This window comes from Prinia subflava, unplaced genomic scaffold (assembly GCF_021018805.1).
Source record: "Prinia subflava isolate CZ2003 ecotype Zambia unplaced genomic scaffold, Cam_Psub_1.2 scaffold_63_NEW, whole genome shotgun sequence".
Classification (NCBI taxonomy): domain Eukaryota; kingdom Metazoa; phylum Chordata; class Aves; order Passeriformes; family Cisticolidae; genus Prinia; species Prinia subflava.
Genome location: NW_026961070.1, coordinates 153,695 through 164,626, shown reverse-complemented (window position 1 = coordinate 164,626; position 10,932 = coordinate 153,695). Strand labels below are relative to the sequence as shown.

Genomic DNA, 10,932 nt, shown 5'->3' with positions numbered 1-10,932 from the left:
GCTCGGGGGGGCGTGGTTTGATGTGGGCGGTGCTTAGATGGGCGTGTTCCCGCTGGGGGCGTGGCTTTGGGGGCGTGGCCTTTAACGGAAGCGGCGGCGCCGCGGGACGCGCGAGGTGCGGGCGGGGGGGGATTTTGGGGGGAGGTCCCGGTGGTCTCCGGAAGGGGTCCGAGGTCAGGGGGCGTTTGGGGGGAGCCCGGGGGGTGTCTCGGTCTGTTTGGGGGGGTCCCCGGGGGGATTTTCGGGGTGCGGGAGGCCGGGGGGGATCCCGGGATTTTGGGGGGGGGGTTCTCAGTGTCCCGCCCCTGACGCCCCCTCCCCTTTTTTCCCCCCTTCACAGAATGTCCTCGGGCCGCCCCCCCGCAGCCCCGTCTCCGCCGCCTCCCCCGGTTGGGGGGTCTCTCCCCGGTGCCCCCCCCGGGGCCGCCCCTCCCTCCCGCCGCAGCCGCCGCCGCCGGGGCCCGGCCCCGCCCCCTCCGGGCCCCGCCCCCGGCTGCAGTGACGTGTTCGTGACGTCACGCTCGGATTTCCGCGCGCAGCTGCGGCGCTGCCAGCGGCTGCTGGCGCCGGGCGGGGGTCCCGGGGGTCCCGGGCCGGGCGGGGGTCCCGGGGCCGCCCCCGGGGAGCTGCGGCTGCACGGGCTGGGCCTGGCCGTGCCCCGCACCATCAACCTGGCGCTGCAGCTGCAGGCGGGCGCGGGGGGCGCGCTGCGCCTGCACGCCAGCACCTCCTCCGTGCCCCTCCGCGGGGACCGCGACCGCGGCGACCGCGACGACGGCGACGCCCCCCGCCACAACTCCGCCATCCACATCCGCCTCTGCAGGGAGGCGCCCTGCGCCTGACCGGGGGGCATCCCCGGTGTACCGAGGGGGCTCCCCAAAATGCGGGGGGGGCTCCCCGGTGTCTTGGGGGGCTCCCCGGGGGGCTCCCCCGTTGTCCTAAGGGGTCCCCCGATATTTTAGGGGCTCCCCGGTGTCCTGAGGGGCTCCCCGGTGTCTTGGGGGGCTCCCCCGGTGTCCCGATCTACGTCACTTCCATGGGAGCCCCCCAGGTGTCCCCAGGTGTGTCGCGGCCGTGGGGACGCCACTGAAGGTCTTGGGGACACCAGGACGGCACCGAGAGTTGTGGGGACGCCGGTGCCTTGGGGACACGGATGGTGCCACCACCGGGGCCGCCCCGTGTCCCCCCCAGCCCCGCGATGTCACCCTGAGCCCCCCCGCGGCCCTGGGGGGGACACGGGGCCGTGATACCCCAATAAAGTCGGTGATGGTGGCAGCGGCGCCTCGGGGCTTTCTTGGGGGGGATTTGGGGGGCGGGGGCGGGGCTGGGGCTTCCTCTGCGTCATCGGTGACATTTGGGGCAGGAAACCCCCAGGTGACAGGGGGGACCAGGGGGGGGACACAGGGAGAGGGTTCGGGTGACAACGGGGGGGACCCCGGGGGGGATTTGGGGACCTGGGTGACGTCGGGGGGGGGTCCAGGGGACACTGAGCAGCCACGGGGCTGGGGGAGCGTGGGAAAATAAGGGGGACCCTGGCGACAAAGGGACACCCAGGTGACAAAGAGACACCCAGGTGACAAAGAGACACCCAGGTGACAATGGACACCCAGGTGACAGAGGCGACCCAGGGGACCCTCGGCTGCGCAGCCCCGTCCCCGGGGAGTCCCGGCCGTGTCGGGGAGTCCCTGCCGGGGGTGACACGGGCGGGGAGGCGGGGGGGACCCGGCGGCGTCCGTGACGTCGCTGTCGCCGTCCCCCCGCCCCCGGGTGCCCTTTGGCCCCGCTGGCGCCGGACCCGCGGCCGGGCTGTGCGGAGCCGCACGTACGGCCTGGCAGGGGGCCCGCGGGTCCCCCGTGTCACCTCCCGTGTCACCTCCCGTGTCCCCCCCGTGTCCCTGCCCGCCGCGGGGGTCCCCGGGGCCGCCCCCGGGGCCGCGGTGGCGCTGGGGACGGGGCCGGTGACGCTGCCCCATTGTTCGGCCGCTTCCGCGGGATCCCGGGATCCCCCGGCCTGGCGCGTCCCCTTGTCACCGCCGGCGTGTCACCGCGCTCCCACGGCCCCGCGGGGGTGTCCCCGTGTCGCCGCGCCAGCCCCAGCCCCTCGCCCGCCACCACGTGTCCCCCCCGTGTCCCTGTCGCCATCCCTGTCCCCCCATCCCGGTGCCACCATCCCCGCCCGCTCTGGCATCCCCGGGTCCCCATCCCGACGTCCCCGTGTCCCCCGCCACTGTCCCTGTGTCCCCTGCTACTGTCCCCGTCCCGCTCTCCCGTGTCCCCAGCTCTGTCCCCAGCCCCTGTCCCTGTGTGTCCCCAACTCCGCGTTGCCCTGTCCCCACTGCTGTCCTCATCCCCAATCTCCCATCTGCGTGTGCACCACCTTGTCCCCATGTCCCCACCTTGTCCCGTGTCCCCACCATGTCCCCATCTTGTCCCTGTGTCCCCACCTTGCCCCCATGTCCCCGTTTTGTCCCCGTGTCCCCACCTTGTCCCGTGTCCCCACTTTGTCCCTGTGTCCCCACCTTGTCCCGTGTCCCCACCTTGTCCCCCTGGGCTCTCCTCCTCTCCCTGCTCCGTGTCCCCCCCGGTGTCCCTGCCGTGTCGCCCCCCGTGTCCCCCGGTGTCCCTGCCGTGTCCCCCCTGGTGTCCCCGCCGTGTCCCCCCGGTGTCCCTGCCGTGTCCCCCGCTCCGTGTCCCCCGCAGTGTCTCCCCTAGTGTCCCTGCTGTGTCCCCCCGGTGTCCCCCCCGTGTCCCCCGGTGTCCCTGCTGTGTCCCCCCGGTGTCCCCCACGTGTGCCCCGCTCCATGTCCCCTGCTCCGTGTCCCCCCTGTGTCCCCCCCGGTGTCCCCCCCCCGGTGTCCCCCCGGTGTCCCCCCCGTGTCCCCCGGTGTCCCCCCCCGCCTGTCCGGCGCCGCGGCCGGCCCGGGGGTGGCCCGTGGCCAGGGGCCGACGTGCTGCGGCCGGCGCGGCCTTTTCCTCGACGGTCCGGGGGGCGGGGGTGGCGGGGGGGGAGCGGATGGAAACCCCCCCCCCCCAAGGGCCCTTCCGGCCCCGCGGCCCCTCGGATCAAACATTAACCGGGGCCGGGGCCGGGGGACGCGGCGGGGACGGCGGGGCCGCCAGGGACCCCCGTGCCATGAGCAGCCGGCGATGGGGGCGGCGGGTGAGGAGGGGGCGCGGGAAGGGGCTGGGGAGGGGGCTGGGAGGGACCCAGGTGAGCGGGAGGGGCCCAGGTGAGAGCGGGGGAGGGGCGGAGGGGGGGACACCCACGTGTGCGGCGGGACCGGCGCGGGGCGGGGGGCGCAGGTGACCGGGGGGGGTCTCGGGTGGGGGGGCTCGGAGGGCTGGGGGTCCCCACGTGTGTCCGGCACGCTCAGGTGTCCGGCAGGGACACAGGTGAGGGGGGGACACCACGTGGGTGGGGGTCCTGGGGGGGGACCGCGGTGTCTCGGGGGATCCCGGGGGTCCCAAAGGACCGTGATGTCTCGGGGGATCCCGGGGGTCCCCGGGGTCTGGGGGGTCCCCGACATCCAGGGCCGCCGAGACCCTGGGGGCGGGGACACTCAGGTGAGGGGGGGCGCTCAGGTATCCCGGGGGTCCCACGGTGTCTCCGGGGATCCCGGTGGTTCGGGGGGTCCGGGGGTCCCAAAGGACCGCGGTGTCTCGGGGGGGGTCCCGCGGTGTCTCGGGGGGGTCCCGGGAGTCCCGGGAGTTCGGGGGGTCCGGGGGGTCTCCGGGGGGTCCCAAAGGACCGTGGTGTCTCGGGCGGTCCTGGGGGTCTCGGGCGGTCCTGGGGGTCTCGGGGGGGTCCCGGAGGTCCCGAGGGGTCCCGGGGGTCCCGGGGGTCGCTGACCCCCCCCTGCGCCTCCAGGGCTGTGTGCGCTGCTGCTGCTGCTGTTGGGGGTCCCGGGGCGCCCCCAGCCCCCCCCCGAGGGCCCCCCCTCGCTCTGCGACCCCCGAGTGATGGAGCGCTTCATCCTGGAGGCGCGCGACGCCGAGCGGGGGGCGGTGAGGGGACAGCGGGGACATCGGGGACAGCGGGGGGCACGGGGACAGCGGGGGGCGGTGAGGGGACAGCGGGGACATCGGGGACAGCGGGGGGCGCGGGGACAGCGGGGGGCGGTGAGGGGACAGCGGGGACAGCGGGGGACTTGGGGACAGCGGGGACAGCAGGGGGGCTTGAGGACAATGGGGGGCTTGGGGACAATGCAGTGGACATGGGGACAATGGGGGGGACATGGGGATAGTGGGGGGCGGTGAGGGGACATGGGGACAGCAGGGACAGCGAGGGGGCTTGGGGACAATGGGGGCTTGGGGACAATGCGGGGGACATGGGGATATTGGGGGGACATGGGGACATTGGGGGGCTTGGGGACTTTGGAGGGGCTTGGGGACAATGCGGGGGACATGGGGATATTGGGGGACATGGGGACATTGGGGGGCTTGGGGACTTTGGAGGGGCTTGGGGACAATGCGGGGGGCACGGGGACCATGGGGGGGGACAGTGGGGGGACATGGGGACACCATGGGGGGACACCCTGGGGATGTTGGACACCTTAGGGGGGTGGGGACACGTTTGGGGACACGGGGACCCCGGGGGGGGGGGGGTGGGGACCCCCGGGGGGTGGCGGGGGTGTCACCGTGTCCCCTCCCCCCCCAGGCCGGGTGTGGCCCCCACTGCGACCTCCCCGAGGCCGTGGCCGTGCCCGACCCCGGCGTCAACTTCAACCTCTGGAGGAGCCTGGACGTGAGTGGGAATGGGGGAAAAACGGGGGAAATCGGGAAAAACAGGGAGGAAATGGGAAAAACGGGGGGAAAACTGGGAAAAACGGGGGGAAAACACGGGAAAAACGGGGGGGAAACACGGGAAATCGGGAAAAACTCTGGGAAATGGGGAAAAATGGGGGAAACCCTGGGGGAGAAATCCTGGGAAATGGGGAAAAATGGGGGGAAACAGGGCAGAATTGGGTGAAAAGGGGAAGAAATGGGGCACAACTTGTGGAAATGGGGAATTCTTTTCTTGTGAAAGGAAGAAGTGAACCGGGGAGAAATTGGGAATAATTTGGTGAAACGCGGGGGAACGGGGGGAAACACACGGGAGAAATTGGGGGAAACTGGGGGAAATTGGGGAGGAGTGAGGCCAAACGGGGAAAGAGGGAAAACCAGGGAGAAACGTGGAAAATCGGTGAGAAACGGGGACAAAAAGGAAAAAAAAAATCGCGGGGAGGAATGAGGAGGAAGAGGGCAAAGCTTGGGAGGAACGGGACAAACCGGGCTGAAACCGGGAGGAACGGGGAGGGATGGAGAGAAGCGGGGTGGGGAAATCGGGAAAAATCGGGTAAAACCCGGGAAAAATCGGGTAGAAACCAGGAAAATTGGGGGAAAATCGGGAAAAAATCGGGAAAAATCGGGGAAAATCGGGTAGAAACCAGGAAAATCGGGGGAAAATCGGGAAAAATCGGGAAAAATCGGGGAAAAATCGGGGAAAATCGGGTAGAAAGCGGGAAAAATCGGGAAAAATCAGGGAAAAATCGGGTAAAACCCGGGAAAGCGCGGGGAGAGGCGGGGAGGAGCGGGCGGGCGGGGGGTCCCTGGCGGGGATGGCGGTGTCGGGGGGTCCCCGCTGAGCCCCCCGCCGCCCCCGCAGGCGGCGTCCCGGGCCCGGGAGGTGGCGGCGGGGCAGGCGGCGCTGTGCTGCGGGCGCGGGAGCTGCTGCGGGACCCCCGGGTGCGCCCCAGCCTGGACCGCGCCTACGGGGCCGCGCGGAGCCTGGCGCGGCTGCTGCGGGGGCTGCCCGCGCCGGTACGGGGGGAATGGGGGGGGTTTGGGGGGGTTTGGGGAGGGGTTTGGGGGGATTTGGGGAGGGGTTTGGGGGGATTCGGGGGGGATTTGGTGGGATTTTGGGTGGTTTGGGGGGATTTGGGGGGATTCTGGGGTGATTTCAGTGAGTTTGGGGGGGATTTGGGGGCTTGGGGCGTTTCTGGGGCATTGGGGAGGATCTGAGGAGGATTTTGGGGTGTCCGGGGGAGGTTGGGGGCTGGGACAATCATGGGGAGGCCTGGGGGAGGGTCTGGGGGGGTCCTGGGTGGCTCCTGGTGGTCCCTGCCCTGGCCAGGTGTGGGTTTGGGGGGTTTTAGGGGGTCAGGGGGGATTTTGGGGGGTCCTGCGGGGTCCCTGGCTCCCCCTAAACCTCCCCCCGCTCCCCCCAGGCCACGCCCCCGCCCGCGCCCCCCGCCCCCGTGCGGGTCCGGACCCTCCCCCGGCTCCTGGGGGTCCTGAGCCGCTTCCTGCGGGGAAAGGTGCGGCTGTACCTGGCGGACACCTGCCCGCGGTGACAGCTGCCAATCAACCGCTGGGACAGCGGTCAATCAATCACTGGGACAGCTGTCATTCACCACTGGAGACAGCTGTCAATCACTGACAGTGACAGCTGTCAATCATCGCTGGAGACAGCTGTCAATCACCGCCCAAGGCCACCGCTCATAGTCGGCAGCTGTCAATCAGCAGCAGCTGTCAATCATCACTGGCAGCTGTCCATCATCAGGACTGACAGCTGTCAATCATCGGCACCAGGAGCATCCCCCTCCCCTCCCCCCGGCATGTTGGACGTGCCGGCAGGTGATTGACAGCTGTCAATCATCCCCCCCTGCCTGAGCGCCCTGGGCTGCCCAGGCCCTACGGGTGATTGATTGACAGCTGTCACTCAGGGGAGACCACGCCCCCCAGCCCCTCCCATGTAACTTAATGCAAACACGAGAGTATTTATGAGACCCCCGCGGGCTGCTGCGCCGGGACCCCCGAACCTGGGACCCCCCGAGCCTGACACCACCCAAACCTGGGACCACCCAAACCTCTGGGAGCCCCGAACCTGGGACCCCAAACCTCTGGGACCCCCGAACCTGGGACCCCCCCGAACCCCTGGGACCCCAAACCCCTGGGACCCTCAAACCCCTGGGACCCCCCGAACCTGGGACCCCAAAACTGGGACCCCCAAAATCCCCAACACCCCCAAATGTGGGACCCCCAGACCCTCTGGGACCCCAAAACCCCTGGGACCCCACAAACCTCTGGGACCCTAAAACTGTGACCCCTCAAGCCTGGGACCACCAAACCCCTGAGACCCCAAAACTGGGACCCCAAAATCCCCGAGAGCCCGGAATATGGGACCCCCAGACCCTCTGGGACCCCCAAACTGGGAGCCCCAACCCCTCTGGGACCTTCCTCGGGCTCCTGAGACCTTCCTCAAACCCCCCGCGACCCCCCAACCCCCGGGAGTCCCAAACACCGAAACCCCCCCAAATTCTGGCACCCCTCCCACCCTGAGACCCCTCCCCAAACGCCTCTGAGCCGCCCCTCCCCCAACATTCCTGACTCCCCCCCCAAGTCCAGGGTGTCCCCAAGGCCCCCCCGGCCCCCCCGGAGCCCCCCAAGACCCCCCAGGCCCCCCCGGAGCCCCCCCCGCCCCCGGTCAGGGTCCGGCCCGGCCAAGGCGCGCCCGGACCCGGCGGCGCCGGGGCGGGGCCTCTCCCGGCCACGCCCCCAGCCCCGCCCCCCTGTCTGAGCAAACCACGCCCCCTTCCCTATCATTGGCCACGCCCCTGCGCACCGGCCACGCCCCTTTTTCTCACCTGTCGGGGCGTGGCCAGAGCGGGTCCGGCGGCCGCGGGTGAGCGGGGCCGGATTTTGGGGATTTTGGGAGGATTTTAGGGGTTTTGGGGGTTTTTCGGGGTTTTTGGGGGGGTTTGGTGTCCCATGAGGGGCTCAGAGGGGTTTGGGAGGTTTGGGGGTCACCGTGAGGGGACTCGGGGGCGTTTTGGGGGCTGGGGGGGCGCACAGGTTTGGGGTGGGGGAGGGGCAGAGCCCGCCCGGGGGCAAAGTCTGTCCCGGGGGGGGGGGGCGGGGGTGGGACCGCGGCCCCTGGGGACCCCCAGAACCCCCCGAGAGACCCCCAAACCCTCTGGGGACCCCCCCGAACATCCCCCGGACACACTGGGGGCGCTCGGACACCCCCGAGACCCCCCCCGAGCCCCCCAATGGCTGTGGCCCCCCCAGGACTCTCCTGAGGCCCCCCCGGGACCCTCCCCCAGCCCACCCAGGCCCCCCCGGCTGCCATGGAGACCCTCAGACGCTGCTTGGGCAGACGGGTAAAGCCCCCCCCTCCCCAATTGGGGGGTCCGGACCCCCCCCCCCAAAGAGGCCCCCCCGGTTTCGGGGACCCCCGGGATCCCCCCGGGCCCCCCTGACCGCGGCCGCAGCCCCCTGGGGGGGGTCCCGTGTCCTACTCGAGACACAGAGACCCCCGGGGGGGCGACGAGGAGGAGGAGGAGGAGGGGGCGGAGCCAACCGTGCGGCTGCCACGCCCACGCCCCCGGCGCAGACCACGCCCCCGGCCCTGGCTCCACCCCCTGGCCACCCTGGCCCTGGGCTCGGCCACGGCGTTCGTGCTGGGTACGGGACCCCCGGGACCCCTGTGTGACCCCCCTGTGACCCCTCTGTGACCTCCCCGAGACCCCTGGGACCCCCGGGACCCCTGTGTGACCCCCGGGACCCCTGTGTGACCCCGGGACCCCCTGTGTGACCCCCCTGTGACCGCCGTGACCTCCCCAGGACCCCTGTGTGACCCCCGGGACCCCCTCTGTGACCCCCCGGGACCCCTCCGTGACCTCTCTGTGACCCCCGGGACCCCCTGTGACCCCGCCCCTCTGTGACCCCGCCCCCAGGGCTGTTGGTGGCCGGGATTGGCCACGCCCCGTGCAGGGATGGGCCCGTGGGGGCGGGGCCTCTGGCAGGAGGCTCCACCCCCGATGGGGTTTGGGGCGTGGCCAGCGAGGAGGCTCCGCCCCCTCGGCCCCGCCTGCGGGAGCTGCTGCGGCGCCACCTGGAGGACGAGAGGGTGGAGGCCTGGGTGAGGTGAGTGACCACTGACCACTGACCAGTGACCATTAGTGACCATTAGTGACCACTGACCACTGACCAATAGTGGCCACTGACCACTGACCATTAGTGACCATTAGTGACCATTAGTGACCACTGACCACTGATCATTAGTGACCACTGACCAGTGACCATTAGTGACCACTGACCAATAGTGACCACTGACCACTGACCACTGACCATTAGTAACCACTGACTGCCATTGACCACTGACCACTGACCAATACTGACCACTGACCATTAGTGACCATTAGTGACCACTGACCATTGACCAATAGTAACCACTGACCACTGACCATTAGTGGCCACTGACCACTGACCAATAGTGACCACTGACCACTGACCATGACTCGCCCTGTGTGACCCCTCCTGTCCCCGTGACCTCTGACCCCTGCCCTGTCCGCAGGGAGGTCAGCGCGGGGCCGCATGGGGCGGGGTCGGGGCGTGGCCGGGCTTTGGCCCAATCGGTGCTCAGCGCCATGGCGGGGGGCGGGGCTGACCCGGGCCTGGAGCCGCCCACAGCCCCTCCCCCTCCCGACACGGTAAGGGGGTCGGGGGTCACTGGGGGTCACTGGGGGTCACCGGGAGGGCGGGGTCATTCGGGAGGGGTCACTGAAGGTCAAAGCCCCTCGGGGTCATTGGGGTGGTTGGGGGTGACCCTGACCCCTGACCTTTGACCCCAGGGGGAGGTGACCCTTCACTGCTGGGGGAGGGGTCAGGCTGGCCGCTGACCTTTGCCCTTTGACCCCAGGGGGGAGGTGACCCTGCGCTGGGTGGGGCCGGGGGGGGAGGAGCTGGAGCGGATCCCACTGGACCCTGACGCCTTCTGCGCCTGGAGCATCCCCGGCACAGCCACGGTGAGCGCTGACCCCTGACCCCCTGAACACTGACCCCCTGACCCCCTGACTGTGACCCCTGACCCCCCTGACTGTGACCCCTGACCCGCAGGGGGGGCTGGTCTACGGCCACTACGGCCGCCCCCAGGACCTGGCCGAGCTCCGGGCCCGGGGGGTCTCGGCCCGGGGTCACCTGATGCTGCTGCGGCTGGGGCGGGGCAGCCCCGCCCACAAGGTGAGACCCCAAAATGGGGGGAGGGGCTGGGGAGGGGGAGGGGCAGCCCGCCCAGGTGAGACCCCAGAATTGACTCCGGGGTGATTTTGGGGGGTCCGGGGGTGATTTTGGGGGGTCCGGGGGTGATTTTGGGGGGTCCGGGGGGTGATTTTGGGGGGCTCCGGGGGTGATTCCCGTCCCCACCCCCCATTTGGGGTCTCCCTACAGGTGGCGGCGGCGGCGGGGGGGCGGGGGCCGTGGGGGTCCTGCTGTACCCGGACCCCCAGGACACGGCCGGGCCCGGGGGGACCCCCGGGCTGGGGGGGGACACGGCGGTGACCGTGCACGTGAGTGGGGGGCATTGGGGGGGATTTGGGGGGGTCCCAGGGGGGCCGGGGGTCAGGTTTGGGGGTAGGAGGGGTCTCTGAGGGTCTGGGGGGGTCACTGGGGGGGATTGGGGGGAATTTGGGGGGATCTGAGGGGTGATTTTGGTTGGATCCGGGGGTGATTTGGGGGGCTCCGGGGGTGATTTTGGGGAGGGGTCTGGAGGTAATTTGGCAGAATCTAGGGGTGATTTGGGGGGGTTCATGGGTGATTTTGGGGAGGGGCTCCGGGGGTGATTTGGGGGGGGGGGTCTGACTTGTCCCCCCACAGGTGCAGGAGGGGGCGGGGGACCCCTTCAGCCGGGGGTTCCCCTCCTTCCGCGGCCGCGCCCCCCCCCGGGCCCCCCCCCGGGGGTGCCCCCGATCCCCGCGCACCCCATCAGCGCCAGGGCCGCCGCCAGGCTGCTGCGGTATGGGGACCCCTCCCCAAAATAGGGACCCTTCCCCAAAATGGGGACCCCAACCCAAAAACCGGGACCCCTCCCCAAAACCAGGACCCCTCCCCAAACCTGGGACCCCTCCCCAAAATCTGGGACCACCCCCAAATCCTGGACGCCCTCGAACCTGA

The 10,932-nt window shown here is 70.6% G+C and overlaps 2 protein-coding genes across 2 annotated transcripts; both read left to right on the top strand.

Annotated features, from left to right (window-relative positions):
- Positions 1-5: 5 nt before the first annotated feature.
- POP7 (POP7 homolog, ribonuclease P/MRP subunit) lies at positions 6-1,275 on the top strand. The gene is made up of 2 exons (XM_063425269.1): positions 6-115; positions 341-1,275. The coding sequence occupies exons 1-2, from the start codon at positions 21-23 to the stop codon at positions 840-842; spliced, it is 597 nt and encodes a 198-aa protein (XP_063281339.1). The 5' UTR covers positions 6-20; the 3' UTR covers positions 843-1,275.
- A 1,872-nt stretch (positions 1,276-3,147) lies between these two features.
- EPO (erythropoietin) lies at positions 3,148-6,339 on the top strand. Its single transcript, XM_063425282.1, is given in 6 exon segments — positions 3,148-3,211; positions 3,869-4,005; positions 4,658-4,744; positions 5,645-5,681; positions 5,684-5,799; positions 6,207-6,339. Coding segments are annotated over 6 exon segments (567 nt in total). The 3' UTR covers positions 6,333-6,339.
- Positions 6,340-10,932: the final 4,593 nt, after the last annotated feature.